General features: G+C 38.8%; 1 protein-coding gene across 3 annotated transcripts; it reads right to left on the bottom strand.

Annotated features, from left to right (window-relative positions):
- Window positions 1-11,593: 11,593 nt before the first annotated feature.
- Window positions 11,594-17,443, bottom strand: LOC107800432 (putative hexosyltransferase MUCI70). Of its 3 annotated transcripts, none has more exons than XM_016623602.2 (8): window positions 17,294-17,443; window positions 16,897-17,097; window positions 15,729-15,827; window positions 13,963-14,321; window positions 13,349-13,560; window positions 13,000-13,256; window positions 12,718-12,896; window positions 11,594-12,227 (listed from the first exon to the last, which is right to left on the bottom strand). In XM_016623602.2, the coding sequence occupies exons 2-8, from the start codon at window positions 17,048-17,050 to the stop codon at window positions 12,150-12,152; spliced, it is 1,338 nt and encodes a 445-aa protein (XP_016479088.1). In that variant the 5' UTR covers window positions 17,051-17,097; window positions 17,294-17,443; the 3' UTR covers window positions 11,594-12,149. The 3 variants fall into 3 exon arrangements, with proteins under 3 accessions (XP_016479088.1, XP_016479089.1, XP_075097144.1); XM_016623603.2 differs by lacking the exon at window positions 17,294-17,443 and adding an exon at window positions 17,189-17,280; XM_075241043.1 differs by lacking the exon at window positions 17,294-17,443 and having other exon boundaries at window positions 16,897-17,279.
- Between the last annotated feature and the right edge of the window lie 3,630 nt (window positions 17,444-21,073).

The raw sequence follows: 21,073 nt of genomic DNA, 5'->3' as shown, positions 1-21,073 counted from the left end.
ATACATTTATTCTCAATCCAAGAAGGCAATATCCTCATTTATAAATTTGCAAGTCGAGCAATACAAACATGCACAAATCATGTCGAGGTCATACGGCCTGATCCAACAAATATTTAAAATGTGCACTGCCAAAGGATCGAATGGCACGAACCATAGATGCATCTATTTAATGTACCGAGGCATTCGGCTCGTTCCACAATAGATAAACACATTCAAGCAGTCAAATCAAGAATTCATCAAGGAGCAATTATGCATGAAAAGGCAAGTTTCTCTTTAAATGTCAAGAATGATGTCTAGCCTTTTAGAAATTTATTTACATGTTCGATATGTTTTAAGAATTCTTAAATTGACAACAAGGATGCAAATATTACAAGTAAAGCATGCTTTTGGGCCCTAGACTACCCGGACTTAAGCATAATAGTAGCTACGCACTGACTCTCGTCACCTCGTGCATACGTAGCCCCCCACAAATAGGAGCACATATCCAATTAATTTGCCTATGGGGACAATTCTCTCTTACAATGTTAGAAAGGAGACTCGCCTCGCTCCGAAGTTCCATAACCGGTATCCCAAGCCCTTCCGATGACACAAATCGATGCACAACGCTCCAAAACTAGCCAATAATTATGCAACCCATTAATATATGCTCAAATACCCATTATAACCCAATTTACAATATTTTCTAACCCCGATCGAAAAGTCGATAAAAATCACCCTCGGGCCCACGTGCCCGGATTCCGAAATTTTTCGAAGATAAAGTTTATCCATAATCTTACAAACTCAAATATATACGAACCTGTTGGAACCTTTAAATCCTGATTCCAAGGTCGTTTACTCAAAAATCTAATCTTAGTCAATTCTGCCAACTTAAAGCTTTTGAAATGAGAATTTCCTTCCAAATGAACTCTGAACTTCCCGAAATTCAATTCTGACCATGCGTACAAGTCATAATACCCGAAGTTAAGCTGCTCATGGCCTCAAACTGCCGAACGACGCGCTAGAGCTCAATACGAATGATCAGGTCATTACATTCTCTCCCACTTAAACATACGTTCGTCCTCGAACGTGCTAAGAACTGCGCTAGAGTTGTCTGCAATCACTGATAAACACCTCGTGCACCTACTCGTGCTACCACAACTCAGTTAAGCACATTAGCTCGAGCAAATCTGAAGATATTCCCTTTTATTCAAGTAAATAAACTTAGAACCCAAATTTCATCACCCGAAATTCTCTACCAGGCCTGCTTCCAACCAACGAACACCGTATCAATCGCCATATGCTGTACCAGAACATGACTGCACACTCTTGCTGAATTTACGCCATACACCACATCATTCACAAACCTTAATAACATTCCCTGATCCCAATAGCCGATATTTCCCGAATCTAATGCTCACAATGCACCCCATGACATACAAGTCATGTTCCAACTCTTACAATACCGCCACGACGGAAGAGACGTGTAGAAATTCATAACCAATTGTCGAGTCAACAAATCATTGAGGGTATACTCCTGACAAGAACCATTACCTCATTCTGAACCAAATAATGGTATTAGCTTTTTAATATACTTCATATAATCTGATCGCACTGATCCTAGATCCAATAATCTCGTCTTACCCAATACGAGCTGTTCAGGCAATAAGCCACTCCAGACATGACCAAATGTCTCATATGATGCCACAATGTTCCAATAGGCTACCAACTCGAACGTGATACATAAGGAAAATAAACTCTAGAAGGGACTACTCAACCCACGAAACTAATTAGACAACCGAAAAGGTGTCATGAACCTTCCTCAAAAAATGGGATACAAAACACTCAAAATAGAATATAAGGGACTGTACTCAACATCACACTGTTGCGGCATGCAACCCGATCCAAACAACATACCCGTGGCGGCGTACCACCTGATCCACACATAGAACTCACATAAGGAGATACACACCGAGCTAAATTGCTCATTACTACTAAATACCGAATATCGGCCACAAGCACGCTAAGTGCATAATACCATCTCTGGGAAGACAGATAGCGTCATATGCTACAAAACTCAAGCACAACTGAGGTGCAATATATGATCTGAATCTCAAGAGCCATCCTGCTCACATAACATCATCGCTATGCGGAACCTCAGCACATAAGAAATTTATCAAGTTGTTTCATAACTCACACGGTACGATATAATATTACATGAAATAGTTGACGACGAAACGACATCCAACGTCCGAATACTCCTCCATAAGGAGTGTTATGCTGAAATGAACACATCTGGAATGATATAGAACCCATATTCATATTTAAATCCATCTACTGACCTCGAGCCAATTCTGATCGCACCATATTAGGCTAATAACCTTTCAATGGTTCATTATAACCCCTTTTTACCATAACACACAAGAATAACCATCACAAACAGAACAAACTCCCACAGTCCATAACCAAATGAATTGTGCGCCCTCCGGGCATAAATTCTAAAATTAGCGCTATTACCACAATCTCCACACTTGGATTAAATCTTCAATCAAGCAGGTGACTACATGTCACACTTATACAATCTTCCCATGAGACACTCTTCCACGACCTTCCACACCAGCTAACGAGTCTGCACATCCATACAACCGGTCGCACTAACGTTGTAAAGCAAATCAAGAATCCATAACCAGATTGCAAAGCCTCTTTCACAAAACACCGATCTTAGGTGACGCTAAGGATCATACCGGCTTACTCTAAAAATTCAAGTCCCTTTTTCCTGCTCATCCGAGCTCGTGACATCCTTGCCAACACCAAACTGCAACCTCGGTTCCTCACTTTCAATTTTCATACCTCTCACTGCACCTAACTTGCCAATATGCGACAGTATAAGAAATTTATCGTAACTCCTGAACCACTAATAGGGTATACACTTCATCATACATAAACCTTTTACTTAACTCATTTCACGAGAACCATAGCAGCACACGAGTGAATTCTCATAACCGCAGAATATGCAAATCCTCAAGTAGTATTCTGAACCACCATAACCCTTACAGGATCCGCCTACACATAACAGTCCATAATACTTGAATACTTCCAAATAAAATCAATTACGGCGGTCGCCAAGCCTCACACGTACCGTTACAAATCACATGCATAACTTAATCACGCTGAAGGAACTGATCACTACCACCATTATGCCAATTCAACTATGGCTAATCAATCTAACTTCTTCCAATTATCCTTGATTGCCTTAGAAATAATAATAATAACTCTATTCAGCACATAATGCACTCAGCCCGCACTCAGCCTGAGTGGCCTTGTATCATGAGACCATGCTGTCTCAAATCCCACGAACCATCTCATACCTTCCTTGTGCGCATATTCGCATCCTCAACTGATACACCCATTCCGAGAATTCCCTTACGAATCCGAAGTCATTTTCTCTCTTTCCTCTAAATGTTACACTACAAGTTGAAAATATCATAGAACATTTCGTGCATCTTATCATAACTCACTACAAAAGCTCAATTCTTAACCATACAGCAGGCTCGAAATCCTTAGGCACCGCATCTTTAACCTTTGAATTTGCTAGGACCGTTGTTGAGAGTCACCCACTCTAGCTTAGTCTCGAATATAATCAACTCCAAGGCTCCGCTGGCACATGAACACCCATCTTAATGAAGCACTCGACTGAATTGCTTCCCTTGTTAATCACCTCTATACGGAGCATAAATCCTGAATCTTCCCAAAGTCCAAACATTATCCCATAAGGCCAACCACAACACACCTTTATCAATTCCTTTGCTCAACCTACCACCTATGTTCTTTTCTCCTAGATGTATTAACTCACCAATATGCCGATAACCCGAAACCTCATGAGTAAATAACCATGTAACCCGAATCGTAGGCGGTGGGACTCTCCCACTTAGCTTGAAGTTATTATTACACAACTCTGGAACCTACCAAGATTCTTTCTTCATTGTTGACATGATCTTGCACAACCAACCCGCCAAATTCCTCGAAATCCTTCTGTTAGCATTTCACGAAGACTCTGAATCTCTAGCAACATTCACATATTCGACATCTTACCGGATAGTCAGAAAAATCCTTCGCAGAAGCATCGCCAACCACGTGACCGCTGACCTGCTCACAGGAGATGACCCGCCTATGTAAATTTCACACCGACATCTTCCAACGTCGTTGCACGGGGTACAATTAAACATCAATAACTCATCCTGAGCCCATTCTCATTCACCAACTGTACCAGTCCGTTCACTCCTTATGGACATTAACTAAATGTGCGATAATATCTTCTGATCCAAAATTATATTGCATCCCTCTTCATATCAAGCAACTCATTTATGTTGCATCCGACCCCCGCCATATAATAGCCAACATTTCAAATTAAGCTCGTGGACCCAACCATCATCCACTAAAATTCCCAAATCACTCTAAACTTTTCCTCAAGGTGCGTAGTTATCCTACCACTGAATCCATATGCTACAGTGCCACTCTCCCACTTTGGTCAAACTCACTCCTTTAAGCAATTACTCGACTCTCCCTTCTTAGACATGGCCTTCTAGAATTTTAACCACCGTCTGACACTTTCCACATGTCCTTCCTCATCTTTTGTTGCCCAGTTGTTGCCTTAAATCAATATCTATCTCACAATATCCAGCCCCAAATGTGAATTGTAGAAGATCATCACACCAGCGAGCTTAACACATTCAATCGAGGATGACGACACCACGTCGCATATATAAATTCCACCACACTTGAAAATACCAAGTCTCGTTACTCTATCAACCCAGGCCTAAATATTTTATAGTCCGATTTCCTTCCCTCCACCGGAAATAAAATACTGAATCTCTGAATCATGCATCGAGGAAACCTCCTACCAAGTAATTCACTGCTTCTACGCGTGGACAAACATCCTACCATCACATTAATACTATGCGATAACCATTCATGAGCATCATAGCAACCTGTGCATAGCCTCAAAGCTCTCAGAAGTACAGCTACTGAGCTAAAAATGACAGAATATCTTTCCGCAAGGCGACGACAATAGCTCAATCAACTTTGCAGGGAGAAACATCCCGCACCACATCTGTAGTACCATTATAATTCCTCGATTCCCGATTTAGAACCATCGCTTCACGTCACATAAGATTGAATGGGAAGGAAATGAAGGCATAGACCTTAAAGGAATCAAACCGCATGATGAGGAATCAAAAAGGGAAGTGCTCCTAACAGCCTTGAAGCCTCTCGAAGATAAGTACAGACGTCTTTGTACCGATCCGCAAGACTTTACTAGATTCGCTCATGACTCGTGAGACCTAAGGGAACCTAGTACTCTGATACCATGTTGTCACGACCCAAAATCCACTAAGGGTCGTGATGGCGCCAGACACCACTGTCAGGTAAGTCAACACCAAATAACTAGTAATTTCTCTTTTTAAGTATTTCTGAAATCATTTCTTTTATAAATTAAACAATAAATAATAAATTTCACTGAATAAATAGTGATACCTTTAACAATTTTAAACTACTGAGTAATCCCATAGACATCCCAGAACCCAGTGTCATAAGTACATGAGCAAATTTCTAGGAAGTAAAGTAAAATACGATAACTGCCGGAATACAATTGGACAGAAAAGAACTACTATACTCTAAAAGAGACTCTGCTGGCTGCAGATCATCTCGAGAGATGCAACTCACCTAAGTCTCCGTGTCAACCATGCCGCTGCGCCCAACGAGGCCACTAGACGTACATGTGCATGTGCAACAAAAATTCACAGCAAGTGTAGCATGAGTACGAAAATAACGTGTACCCAGTAAGTATCCCGTCTAATCTCGAAGAAGTAGAGACAAGGGGTCGACTTCGACACTTACTAGTGGTCCAATAATAATATACCAATAATATAGTAAATCGAGGATTTTTATAAACATGGATGTAACTCAATAGTATGAAGCAAGTAAACAATTTTTTTATTAATATGGAATTTCCAAATTCGTTTTCATCATTTATATATTTATTCTCAATCCAGGGAGGCAATATCCTCATTTATAAATTTGCAAGTCAAGCAATACAAGCATACGCAAATCATGTCATGGTCGTACGGCCCGATCCAATAAATATCTAAACTGTGCACCGCCAGAGAGTCGAACGGTGCGAACCATAGATGCATCTATTTAATCTACCGAGGCATTCGGCCCGTTCTACAATAGATAAACACATTCAAGCAGTCAAAACAAGAATTCATCAAGGAGCAATTATGCAGGAAAAGGCAAGTTTCTCTTTTAAATGTCAAGAAATGATGTCTATCCTTTTAGAAATTTATTTACATGTTCGATATGTTTATGCATTCTTAAATTGACAACAAGGTTGCAAATATTACAAGTAAAGCATGCTTTTGGGCCCTAGACTACCCGGACTTAAGCATAATAGTAGCTACGTACGGACTCTCGTCGCTTCGTGCATACGTAGCCCCCACAAATAGGAGCACATATCCAATTAATTCTCTTATGGGTACAATTCTCTCTTACAAGGTTAGAAAGGAGACTTACCTCGCTCCGAAGTTCCATAACCGATATCCCAAGCCCTTCCGATGACTCAAATCAATGCACAACGCTCCATAACTAGCCAATAATTATGCAGCCCCATTAATATATGCTCAAATACCCATTATAATCCAATTTACAACATTTTCTAACCCCGATCGAAAAGTCGATAAAATTACCCCCAGGCTCATATGCCCGAATTCCGAAATTTTTCGAAGATAAAGTTTACCCATAACCTCACAAACTCAAATATATAATTTATTTCTAATTCCATACCAAGATTCGTGGTTAAAATCCAAAGATACCAATTTTCTAGGTTTTTCTTCAAACCCTAATTTTTCACTAATTTCCATGTTAAAATCTATACATAATCAATGTATTTAACTCATAACAGGTGGGGATAGCTTAAATGGGCAGTACTTCTTAAAATAGTTTGTTGCCCAGTACTGCCGTTCTTCGCGAACGCGGCAATACCCTCGCATTCGCGAAGCACAACCTGCTTCTGCCCCAAAATTCCTCCTTCGCGTTCGCGACCTGCTAATCGCGTTCATGAAGACCAGCTACCTAAACCCTTCGCGTTCACATAGGCCAACGACCTCAGGTCCAGCTTCCCTTTTTCCTTCTACGCGTTCTCGGTTAACTATTCGCGTTCGCGTAGTCAACTCGGCCAACCCCTTCGCCTTTGCGACCTCCACTTTGTATTCGGGAAGGCCAAATCTAGGAGCCTCCAACCTTCCTCTTCGCGAATGCAGAACTCCCTTCGTGTTCGCGAAGAAGGAAACTAGATACAGCAAATCAGCAGCAACTTTTCATCCAAATTTGATCCGAAACACACCCGTGGCCCCCGGGACGCCGTCCAATCACACAAACCAGTCCCATAACATCAGACGGACCTGTTCGAGGCCTCAAATTACATCAAATAACGCTGAACCCATGAATCGCACTCCAATTCAAGCTTAATGAACTTTAAAATTTTCAACTTCTACATTCGATGCCGAAACCTACAAATCATGTCCGATTGACCTCAAATTTTGCACACAAGTCATATTCGACATTACGGGTCTACTCCAACTTCTGAAAATTGGAATGCGACCTCGTTATCAAAAAGTCCACTTTCGGTCAAGCTTCTCAAAAACCTCCGAATTTCTAACTTTCGCCAAATGACTCCAAAATGACCTACGGACCTCCAAATCTACTTCTGATCGCGCTCCCAATACCGGAATCACTATACGGAGCTATTTCTAAAATCGGAATCCCAAACGGACATAGATAATACCTAAATGCACTTCAACCCAAACTTATGAAATTCTTCCAAAATGCTAACTTCCCCAATAGGCGTTGAAACGCTCCCGGGTCATCCAAAACCTGATCCGGACATACGCCCAAGTCCAAAATCACCATACGAACCTGTTGGAACCTTTAAATACTGATTCCGAGGTTGTTTACTCAAAAATTCAATCTTAGTCAATTCTGCCAACTTAAAGCTTGTGAAATGAGAATTTCCTTTCAAATCAACTCCGAACTTCCCGAAATTCAATTCCGATCATGCGTACAAGTCATAATACCCGAAGTGAAGCTTCCCATGGCCTCAAACCGCCGAACGATTCGCTAGAGTTCAAAACGACCGATCGGGTCGTTACAATGAAGTAGCACTTCATGTAGTAAAGTACATTAAGAAGCAACCAGTGTTGGGGCTGTTAATGTCAAGTGACAGCGCTGAAGAAATAGAAGCATTCTGTGATTCAGATTGGGCATCATGTCCTTTGTCAAGAAAATCTGTTACTGGATACTGTGTTAAACTTGGGATTTCAACCATATCCTGGAAAGCTAAGAAGCAGCATACTGTGTCTAGAAGCTCAGCTGAAGCTGACTATAGGAGCATGGCGCACACTGTGGATGAACTTGTGTGGCTAAAAGGTCTATTGGAAGAGCTGAGTGTGAACCTAAAGCTGCCTATGAAGTTGTTTTGTGATAATTAGGCAGCATTGCAAATTGCTACAAATTCAATTTATCATGAAAGAACAAAACACATAGAAATAGACTATCATTTCATCCGAGAGAAAATTCAAGAAGGGTTGATCAAGACTTCTTACATACCCAGTTAGGAGCAACCAGTTGTGTGCTGACCAAAGCACTAGGACATCAGCAACATGCAGCATTAATCTCCAAGTTGGGAATGAAAGACATTTTTTTCATTCTCAACTTGTGGGGAGTGTTGAAATTAGAAGTTGTAAATAGTTGTACATTTCTGTATTTATGTAGTACTATTCTAGAAGGTGATTAGTTAAGGAAGTTAGTAGGTGATTAATTATGTTAGTTAGTATAATAAGGGGTATACAATTCATTTACAACTAAGCAATTAACAGAAGAAACGGTTTCTTCATTTCCAATTCCTTTCCTTCTTTCTATCTCTCTATCCCTTCTTTCTCTTGCTCGAGCTCATCAATGGCGGAACCTAGGCTAGATTTCAACAAAAGACTTCTCATATATAGATGCTAAAATTAATTAAAAAAATTAACTGAACACCAATTTTCTGCACACTCCCTTTCCATGTAAAAGTTCTTTTTTTTATGGACAGTGACTCAAATTGAGGATTTTTACATGCTCTCACACTGATATTAGTTAATCACACCGTTTAAAAGTTTAAATTATTGGGATGAAATACTTTTATATAAAAAATTATGTCTACCTCCCAGTACCATAATTATTATATTAAAAATAAAAAAGTATGTTAGGAGAGGGTAAATATATAAAACTTTCTCATTTATCCTGATTGTGAATCCTTCCCTTTTGCCGGTGTGGCTTTGTTGGATGCACAAGGTGAGGAAACGATCTTTTTTATACCATCAATACATAGAACTTAAACCCTGATATTGTTAATCACAATTTCATGTATTGGACCTTGTCAAGAAATACTATTATGATATTATGAACCCTGTCGATAAATCCTCCTATTCGTATGACTTCCAAATTTGCTTACATTATTTAAGACAACCAATTACTTGAAAAGGACCCGATGAATTAGACTAATTCACTTTAAAACTTTGCATCCATAATTATGTACAACACTGTATCTGATATTTAAAAGTCAGAAACATATGGCCCCAACAGATGCTTTCGAAAAAGTCCAGTTTCTAAATTGGACAATATTTTAGCTATAAAAAGACTAAGGACCAAACATTTAACATTCATATTTACATCCAATAATTCCTCGGGTACTCGGCCAACTATTAGCATTGTATGTCACAATTATCATGAAAATGAAGTATCAAACACAAATTAAATCCTGAATAATGGTTAAAAGATTGCCAGGTAGAGGTACTACTTAATTTGGTAACATGTAGGTCACAAATTTTAGGTAACAATTTTTCCAAATGAATGCTATGGAAAAACATTGTCATTATAGTTTAGTTTGGTGCAGCAAGTTAGTTTCCATTTTGATTAGGATACGAGCTAAGATTTACTTGTAATCACTTTATGATTGTGTAAATATATTTGTATCATCAGTGCATAAAATTACTTAGTTTACTTATTAGGATCACATTGATATCAGGACTAGGAGTAACCAACTTTATCTTCCCTCGAAAATAACATATTAAAACTAACCAAACGTCAAACACAAATATGAATTATATATAATAAAAAGGTAACCATTAACTATATAATAATATAACTCAAAAAAGGTGAAGTAGAAGCCCCAAAATGTTAAAATTGTAGCCCAAAATCCAAAGGGCTATGAATATTCCCTAAAATATAGACACCAAAATTCAGCCAAAAAAATGTGGACTTGGAAGTTTGCTACTGAGCTATATCAGAGCCAGGTTTCGATCCTGGGACCTGTGGGTTATGGGCCCACCACGCTTCCGCTGCGCCACTCTGATTTGTTGTTCTTCCCTTACGGCAATATTATATTTCATACTTAAATAAGCCCCCTTCAACTTCCGTACAATTTTCACTTTGTCTTCGTATCTTCGATTTATATTTCTGGTCGCTGCCATATCTTCTTTGGTTTTCACGAAATTTGCTACATTTTCTTTTTCCAATTTTTTTAACACGTATGGGTAAGGGGAAGAAGAAAAAGTTTTTTTTAAAAAAAATACAGAATTTTACACTCATTTTGCAAAAATTTCTAAACTATACAACTTACATGATTTACTGCATCATAAAATTCATCTCTGAGTTGTAAAATAATTAGAAAACAAGATATTTTACTACAAGATTTGTTTTCCAATGACTAAGGTTTTTCTTCTTCCGACAGCTAGGTTTGAAAAATAAATCTGTGAACTATAAAATACAGCTATTTTTTGGTTCTGAATGTATTTGGTTACTTAAAAGTATAACATGATTGATTAATAAGAAAGTTCTAACTTTTCAGGTTGCACACTTAAATCTTGCAGTTAATGCCTCATGGATGCTTATATTCATAAAGTAACTTTCACTCTCTTTCACATTCTTGTTCAAGAACTAGATGTTGATATCCTAGGACTACTATTTTATTATGTTTCATCTTAGGTTTTCAGTGTTGTTAGAGTTTGTCATTTGGTGCGTAACAAAATGGGAAGTATTCTTTATCATACATTTCTACAAAAAGTTCAATGCGACTAGCCTCAAGGTTGTTTTGAAAATTTTTTATGCCAACCATCAATTTGAAATTTTGAACAAGCATCAAGAATCACTAGAGACCTGAAGTGTAGAATTCAACTGCATGTTACACGAGTTGTGTTCACACTACTTTTCCATTTTTTTTATAGTGTCGAGCCTTATTTATTGGTTATTGTTTTTGCTTTTCATCTATTTCCTGATTCTTATGATATTGTTATTTCTATGGTTTCTATTGATAGTACTGATATATTGTCTATTTTCGTCTTCTTGAGCCGAGGGTCTATCGGAAACAACTTCTCTACTCCCTCTGGATACGAGTAAAGTCTACGTACATGCTACCCTTCCCAGACCCCACTTGTGAAATTTTACTGGGTCATCGTCGTCGTTGTTACAGTTCTCATGAAAAAAATGTGCATAGACAAAAGTTAAGAGCATTTCACTACAGAAAAAATGAACCTGCCAAAAGATCCATGGCTCGATATGGTGAGATGGACTAATTTCATCAATGTTAGCTGGAAATGAGAAAATACAATATCCAATATACAGAAAGTATATCTGGTCAAGATTGTACAAGTGTTTCAGATGAGATGGTCTGCGCTCCTCTTAGTGGAGTCTCTACTACAGTTAAATACATTTTTACAAGCTTCTGCAGAACTTGTTCGGATCTGAACCCACAAGTAGTCTCAGAAAATATCCAACAGCAAGGATAATCCAAGCTGCAGTGACACCTTACGAGCTTACTACTCCGTCCTCAATCACAAGAAGAGGGTGGCTCAAAGGCAGATCAGTGAGCTAGTGCCCATTCTCTTGGGCCAAAATAACAAACCAAAGGTATTCAATGGAAGTTCTGTCACCTAGTCAGTAGAGCCTAAAATAATTCCGCGTCCCAATACGTATAATATCTAGCTGTCAATGAAGTGCATCAGTTCATCTTCAAACTGAATATTAGTTCAAGTGGGATGAGCAAGAGGTCCAGTTTACCAAGTCCTTGTAAATAATGAAGAATATCAACTTATTCTTGGAGGAGGCGGAGAGGATGGCTCTCTGTGATGAAATAACTTGACCAGTGACCTACGCTCACAGTCCTGCAGAAGCAAACATTCAAACAGACAATGAAATTCCACAGAACTGCTCTTACACAGGTAGAGACACAAAATTTTTGGTCCAATGTTGTTGAAATATCAGAATAAAGTAATTAGTGGATCACGTACATCTGTTGGTGTGTACTTGTACTAAAATGACAGTGAGAGCATCGTGTTTTACATGTTCACTTCCTAGGTTTAATGAAAGATAGAGCAGCACAAGTGACTACAAGTTGTCCGAGCTTGACAACATGTCAACTTATTTTAGGAAAACGGTGTTAATATTGACACAAAACAATATTGCAAAATCAAATCACAAATAGCTTATCCTGCCTAGCAGATAGATTGAAGGGGGTTAAAATACTGCAGAAATATATCTAGCAATACAGTTAGTTTTCAAGAGCAAGCAGCTGATTCAACAGTGACCATGTTTGTTTGTTAGTTTCGCAAGAGCTGTAAATAAAAGAATTAAAGCGGCCGGAAGAATCCTCACCTTAAACATATGTAAATGGAATGGTTTGTCTGGATTCATTCTCTTCAGTTTTAGGAGTGTATACGCGAAGCTTAGTTGGTCACGTGAAGTAAATCGGTCAACTTCATTGAACCAGAGGCAAGAAAACAAATTTGACATGGGTGTATGTGCTCTGACAATAAAAGAACCTTCAGGCACATCTGCAGTACGCCAGAAAACCATAATTAGTTCAACAAACTGCATATGAATGAAGAAGGCAACAAAGAATAAGATAAAATAGTAAGCATGAAAATGGCTACATACAGCTCGGCAGAGGAGGATTTGGATCTGAAGGGTCAAATTTGGTAAGACCATCAGATTGGTAAAATGAAAACTGTTCGTCAATGGCAGTGTGATTGTACTTATTTAGACGCTTATTTTGGAGTACTTCTTCCCAAACACAATGCCGAGTATAATGATTTGAAATGGCATACTCGGAGCCAGTTTGCCACAAGAAATGATCAATTATCAACATTGGATCAGTTGTGAGCCGCAGTTTGCTATCAAGCCAAATAGAGTACCTAATAATTGCCACAAGAGGAGAACAAATTCATCTTCAATTGGAGCAAGATGAATAAAGAATGCAATCCAGCTAGGGAATATGGAAAATCACCTAGAAGAAGGAAAGAGGCGATGTGTCAAAAACTTTGGCACTTTCCCTGTTTTACGCATATCTGTGTATGGTAAATTCTTGACAACAACTAATTTCCACAAACCAACAAATCCACCATCATCAGGTGTGCTTCCTTCTGTTGAGAGAGTGGAAAGAGTTTCCTCATCGACAAACATAACAAAACATACATTCTTCTTCGAATACTCACTGATCTGAAATGGAAATGATTAATTCAAACTAAGCACATGTTGTTATATCTAGGCCTGCTTTGGTCTTTCCAAAGATAATAACATCTAACAATCTGTAGAATATTGCTATATTGAGTCACTTTTTATTAGAGAAAACTGAAGTATCTGGGATACATGTATTAGAAAGTTTTTGATCTTTAGAAAGCTACTATAACATTTCTGATTTACAAGTTTTCTATGCAATTTCCATTTCCGAAAATAAAGACAGAGCAAAGAGAGTTGAATACAACATGGTTATTAGAATGAAAAAGAAATAAGGAACATTCCAGACTTTGAGGTGCTTAATAATTTGAATGGATATAACCAAACAATCTAAACGGATATCATTCCAAGTAAATATAAAGAAAAAAATGGCCTAATCATTACCAATTTGCTTGTTGGCCTTCTTAGAAAATCAGAGCTTCCAAAAATACATGATGATACAACCACTCTGCATGTACTCATGTATCTTTTATCCTCCTCTTTCAAATCAAATCCAGTACTTGGAAAACCCTCAGCTCCCCTAACAAAACCACAACGAATTGTTTGATTTACAGCAAAAAATGATTGTTCTCTTTCTTCAAAGGTCTGATGTCCACCAAATTTGGGTTCATGAGCATCAATATGGGAAGCTTCCTTTTCTGTTTCCATATATCCCAAGGAAAACTGGGTGAAATTCAAAAAGTCCTTGGGTTCAATAAGAAAATTGACGGAATCCCTAAATGCTACCTCACAAGGGAAAAAACCTGAAAAATCAAATAGAAACGAAATAAGGATTTGCAAATTTCCTAACTGATGTCAACAAAGGGATAGACTTTCACTAACTGATCTCTAGAAGTTATGAGAATTCAGCATAGCCACGTGATAATATATACATTTTGGCATTTTTGGAGTAACAAAAAGAAGTGAAGAGGATAGAATAGAACTTGAAACTTGTTGTATGGGGCAAGCTTTAATGCATATCTAGGCACTCCAAATTAATTGGATTAAACACATCCATAGCATGTTTAAGCTTTGGTTGCCAGCAACCTCAATAAGATAAACGGTTTTGAACTTTGACCTCGAGATTCATTGATAGATTACAGAAGACAGGTAATAAACTGATCTTGTATAGCAGGCAATATGTGCTCCGAAGAAGAGGTTTATTGAAGGCATACTTATCCTCATATCCACCTTTTCTATTTTTCATGGAACCTTTTTAAAATTTTGTGATATCACTATATATACAATTAGACATTTTGATGTGTTACTCACCAGTTTGTCCAAACAAGGCAATTTCACTGCAGAAGATTGAAAAGAAGGTGCTTCATACTAAAATCAACCTACATAAGCTTTATAAACCGTGTATAGAGTTACCAATAGATTGAGGTGTAGTTGAGTGGTTGATGTAGAGTTAAGAAGAAAATTAAGTATGTATTATGGCCTAGCTTAGTTCAATATGAACTACTCTGGATTATGGAACAAGACACTCAAATGGTGGATACTGGAAAACCATAAAATTTTGAAGCGCTTCTTCTTATCCTTGCCATTTGGAATGTGCAGTAGATTCCATGTTTTATTTGCTGTTCACTGGAAATACTTTTGCTTCGAAGGGCTGTTTCTTTCCCTTCCCTTGTACAAGGTTTGTGTAGAACTGTTTCAAATATTTAAAGAAATAAATAAAGAGAGGATCGGAGACTGCTCATTTAGCCAACGTGGAGTGATTTTGAAGACATAACCAAAGAGCTCATTCGTAGGTGATGTTTTAGAAACTGTTATTCTTTTTACATTTTGATAGCTATTAAAAGTAATTAACGACATAGTTTCTAAAGGACGTACTTCAGGATTTATAAAGACAACTCAGAGATCTGCACTATCACTCTTAGATTGCCACACAACCATGAAACAAAGAGGTAAAAAGAGAATGGCAACTATAGTTCTCCACATGTATCTCTCTGCTTATTAATAACTGCAGACAAGTGCTTCAAACTAAAACTACAAAGTTCTAGGATCTAGGCTGCACTAATTCTTGCTAAAATGTTACTGTTAGTTATTATCAATTTTGGCCTGGATAAGCATAACTTCTCTTCCATTGTCTGCTTGCTGGAAACTCTCTTCTTAATGACATTAACTCATGCAAGAGTCTACACAAGCATAGTAAAGGTGAGTCTTACGCTGCCTACGGGGTTTCTTTGTTGGGCGGTCAGGGAAATCATGCCCAATATAATCTTCTTGTAATTCTCTCCAAGGCAACATGCCACGTTCCAGTTTACCTGCAAAGCACAATTGGAAAACAGGTCTTTGAATAATATCTAAACTTTAGAAAAGTGTATCAATGAATTTATAAACTCAAAGCATGAGAAGCTAGTATGGGTAAAGCAGGTCTGCTATCCTTCAACTATTGCCTAGGATATTAAAGTAGTCACAGGGACACAGAAGATTCGAGTCCGGTATTCTACCACAGTTCATTTCACTTACGGGTTCAAAGTTTAATACTTTGTAATTATTTAGTGAAACTTTTAACACATATAAAGGGTTTTGAACCAAAGCTACTGGATTCGGATGAACCCATAACATGTGCTCTACATCCGTTCCTGCTGGGACGCTGCCTCCCCAAAATATAATCGCAGTAGTATTACTCATCTATAAGTGTAAAAATCCCAACGAGAGAGTAGCAATTGCCAGCAGTTACTTGTAATCTTTTACATTCTTAAATGAATGAATTATAACATCCAGTTCACTAGAGGATAAGCACATAAAAGTTTAAAGCTTATAGCTCAAAGTTTGGCCAAGAAAATCAAAAAAGAGGGGACTAAGATCAGATGTGGATCCAAGATTTGCACATCATGAGTCCGAGTTCGGAATTCCATCACAATCCATATGATTTACTAGGTTCGAACTCTATTACATTTGTACTTATTTAATGGATATTTTAACACATATACCAAGGGCGGAGCCATAATAGAAGTTACGAGTTTGGCAGAACCCAATAGCTTTGGCTAAAACCCTGTATCCGCCTCGGCATATATCTTGTTTGAGCCAAAGCTATCGGGTTTGAATGAATCCATAAGTCCTTACTACATCCTCCCCTACCTAAGATGGAAAGCAAATCACCCATTTCAACAACCGACCTTGCCAAAATGCAATAAGCTTCAGTTTTATCAGTAAATACAAAAATTTTAAGACTGCAATATGGAACTGTAGAATGAAATGAATCATGAGCCCGTTCAGATTAGCTGATTTTAAATAACTGACATTTACTTGTTTGGATAGAAGTGCTGAATTTGATAAGCGGACAACACAACAAAAATTCCAAAATGCTTTCTTTATACTATTACTTACCATGGAAGTGCATCCCTAAGCCAAAAACAGCGAATGAGATAAAGCAGAGGACAGCAAGTGAAAACACCCAAAACAGCAATCCGTTATTTGAAAACCGGCTCAACTTTCGTCCTCCTCTTCGAGAAAGTTCAGTATTGTTCTTATAGAGACCCATCACTCACAACAACATCCCTCCAAATCCTTAAACATCAAACTCCTCATCTGTCATTATAATTCAAAAAAAAAATGTGAATTTGTTCAAATACATCGAAACATTATTACATGATGCAGAAAATTGTAATTCTAATAAAACCTATTCATTTCCATTCCGATGAACGTAAATACAATTTGGGTTAAAGTTAAATTTTGAAGATCGATAGTTGTAGATAAAAAAATTTGTTTTAGATCGGTTTTTTACCTGAGTAGTGTGATCTGAGTCTAATAACAGACCGTCGGTGGGCTCGCGCCTAGTAAAAGCTGAGCCACGACGACTAGCTCCATTACACAGTTTTTGACAATTTTTAACGTGGATTGTTTTTAGGAAGTAGTAGTAGTAATTTTACCATGTAGTAGTAAAACTTCCTTTTTCTTTTCAATTTTATTTTTATGATATGGCATTCTTTTTTAGTTTAAAATGTCTAAAATATAGTATTGTTTCAATATAGAATATGTTTCCATTATTTTTAAGAAATTACATTCATTTAACTATTTATTGAATTAACTTTTCAACCATCGCTTCACATATTGTTCTGCTATCACTAACATAATATACCCACTTAATTAATTTTACTACTTATATCTGTCTAAATTTATGTTGCGTTCTTTTATTTTAAATTTTCAAAACAGTGGCATCTTTTGATATTTGAAATATTAACTTTAAATTTCTTATTTTATTTACAATCACTTTAATATAATGACATATTTAAAACTTTAAATGAACAAGTTTTAGGAATATTTTTAGTAAGTGGCAAAAGCTATTTTTCTTTCTTAAATAATTTTCATCTTGTGAGATGAATCATAAAGAGTACTTATTTTTTATATTATCGCTAATATAATACACAAGCTAAATCAACCGATAAGCACTATCTTCATTTAACAAAAACAACAAAGTGAGTTCCCACAAGTGGGATCTGGGAGGGTAAAATGTACGCAGACCTTACTCCTACCTCGGAGAGTAAGGAGGTTGTTTCCGAAAGACCCTCGGCTCAAGAAGACGAAAAGAGACACAATATTAATCACATCAATAGAACCATAGGAATAATAGCAACATCATAAGAACCGGAAAATAGACGAAAAATAATAATAAAAACCAGTGAATAAGGTTCGGTACTACGAAAACGGAAGAATAATATGGACACAACAATAATCGCTAGCAGCCTAGGACAAAACCTTATCAGACCAGCCTCCCACCTGGAACGAAGTAGAAAAATGCCCATGTACCTCCTAACCTACCACTCTAATGCTCGACCTCCACAACTTCATATCAATGGTCATGTCCTCGAAAATCTGAAGCCACGTCATGTCCTGACTGATCACCTCTCCCCAATACTTCTTAGGTCGCCCTCTCCCTCTTCTCGAACCTGCCAAAGTCAACCGCTCACGCCACCTGATTGGGGCATCTGGGCTTCTCCTTCGCACGAGCCCGAACCATCTAATTGTTTCGCTTCCCACACCTTGTCATCCATAGGGGCCACACCCACCTTATCTCTAATATCTTCATTCCTAATCTTATCCATCCTAGTGTGCCCGCATATCCACCTCAACATCCACATCTCTGCTACTTTCATCTTCTGGATATGTGAGTTCTTAACTGGTCAACACTTTGCCCCATACAACATGGTCGGTTTGACCACCCCTTTATAAAACTTACCTTTAAGTATCGGTGGCACTCACTTGTCACACAGGACTCCAGATGCTAACATCTATTTCATTTGCCTCACCCCTCTATATGGTGTGTGACATCCTTATCGATCCACCCATCCCCCTGGATAACTGACCCAAGATACTTGAATTTGCCTCTCTTGGGGATGACATGTGATCGAAGCCTCATGTCCAAGCTCGCTTCTCTTGGCTCAATGCTGAACTTGTACTCCAGGTATTCTGTCTTAGTCCTGCTCAACTTGAAACTCTTAGACTCAAGGGGATGTCTCCAAACCTCCAGTCTCGTTAACGCCACGTTGTGTATCATCAATCAGAACTATATCATCAGTGAATAACATACACCATGGCACCTCTCTTTGAATATGTCGTATCAGTGCGTCCATCACCAGAGCAAATAAAAATGGGTTGAGCGCATATCCTTGGTGTAAACCCATAACAAATCGGGAAGTGCTCCGGGTTGCCTCCCACAGTCCTAACCCGAGTCTTATCTCCACCGTACATGTCCTTAATCTCTCTAATTTAGGCAATCAGTACACATTTTGCCTCCAGGTATCTCCAAAGAACCTCCCTAGGGACCTTGTCATACGCTTTCTTCAGGTCAATAAACACCATGTACAGATCCTTCTTCATATCCATGTACTATTCCACCAACCGCCTAATAAGGTGGATCGATTCCGTAGTCGAACGCCCCGGTATGAACCCGAATTGGTTGTCGGATATAGACACCATATTTCTCACCCTCACTTCCACCACCCTTTCCCACACTTTCATAGTATGACTTAATAACTTGAAACCTCTATAGTTGTTGCAACTCTGGATATCACATTGGTTCTTGTACAGCGGTACCACCATACTCCACCACCACTTATTCGACATCTTCTTCGTCCTGAAAATAACATTAAACAACATGGTCAGCCACTCCAAGTCTGCTCTACCCATACACCTCTAGAATTCTACCAGAATTTTGTCTGGCCTGATCGTTATGCCCCTACACATCTTAGGCATATCCCTTACAAAATACTCAACCGTAATGCACCTACAATACCCAAAGTCTTGGTGACCCTCGGAATGCCCCAATTCACCTAGAACGATATCTCGGTCCCCCTCTTCATTCAAAAGTTTATGAAAGTAAATCTGCCATCTCCGCTTAATATGAGCCTCTCCCGTCAATACTCTACCATCCTCGTCTTTGATGTACCTCACTTGGTACATCCCAAGCCTTCTCTCTCTCGCCTTGACCAGTCGAAATACCTTCTTTTCCCCATTGTTATTCCCAGTTCCTCGTATAGACGGCCAAACGCTGCAGTTTTAGTCTCCGTGACCACCAACTCCATCTCCTTCGTAGCTACCCTATAACTCTCCCTGTTTTCTCTCATATCCTCCTCGCTTGTGCTCCCTACAAACTTCGGGTACGCCGCCTTCTTCGTTTTCACTCTACCTTAGACTACTTCATTTCACCACCAGTCACCTTTGTGCCCGCCAAAATAACCCTTCGAGACCCCTAACACCTCTTTCGTCACCTCCCTAATACAGTTCACCGTCGTCGTTCACATAGCGCCCGCGTCCCCGTTGCACCTCCAGGCTCCCATAGCCGACAACCTCCCCTCCAACTCCTAATCTTTATCCTTAGTCAAGGCTCCCCACCTAATCCTTGGTCGACCTCGCACATACCTCTTCTTCCTCTTAATCATGATACCGACGCCCATCAGCAAGAGCCTATGTTGCGTCACGAGGGTCTCACCCGGGATAACCTTGAAATCCTTGCACAACCCTCTATCACACCTCTCGAGAAGGAGATAATCAATCTGAGTCTTCGTCACTGTACTTTGGAAAGTGACCAAATGCTCATCCCTCTTCGGGAAGCGAGAATTCGCAATCACCAGCACAAATGCCTTAGCGAAATCCAACAGCGAAGTATTCCGTTCCTATCCCAAAGACAAAGCTGCCATGAACCTCGCCATAGCCACCAGCAGTCGACCCAAAATAACCATGGAAATCCCCTCCGATATGAATACTACGCACAATCTTATCCAATCCCTCCTATAAGTGCCTCTTAATCACCTCCAAACCTGCTTGCGGCGCATACGCACTAATGATATTTAGGGTGCACCCTACAACCACTAACTTAATATATATTAGTCTATCATTCACTCACCTAACCTCTACTACAGACTCTCTAAGTTCTCCATCCACCAAGATATGCATTCGATTCTTACCCTTTATGACTCCAGAGTACCACAACTTATACTCGTCAGCATCCCTCACCCTCGATCATACCCACCTAGTCTTCTGAACCCAAGCTATACTGACCTTCCTC

The sequence above is a fragment of the Nicotiana tabacum genome, chromosome 20 (assembly GCF_000715075.1).
Source record: "Nicotiana tabacum cultivar K326 chromosome 20, ASM71507v2, whole genome shotgun sequence".
NCBI lineage: Eukaryota > Viridiplantae > Streptophyta > Magnoliopsida > Solanales > Solanaceae > Nicotiana > Nicotiana tabacum.
This window is presented reverse-complemented; position numbering and strand designations above follow the sequence as displayed.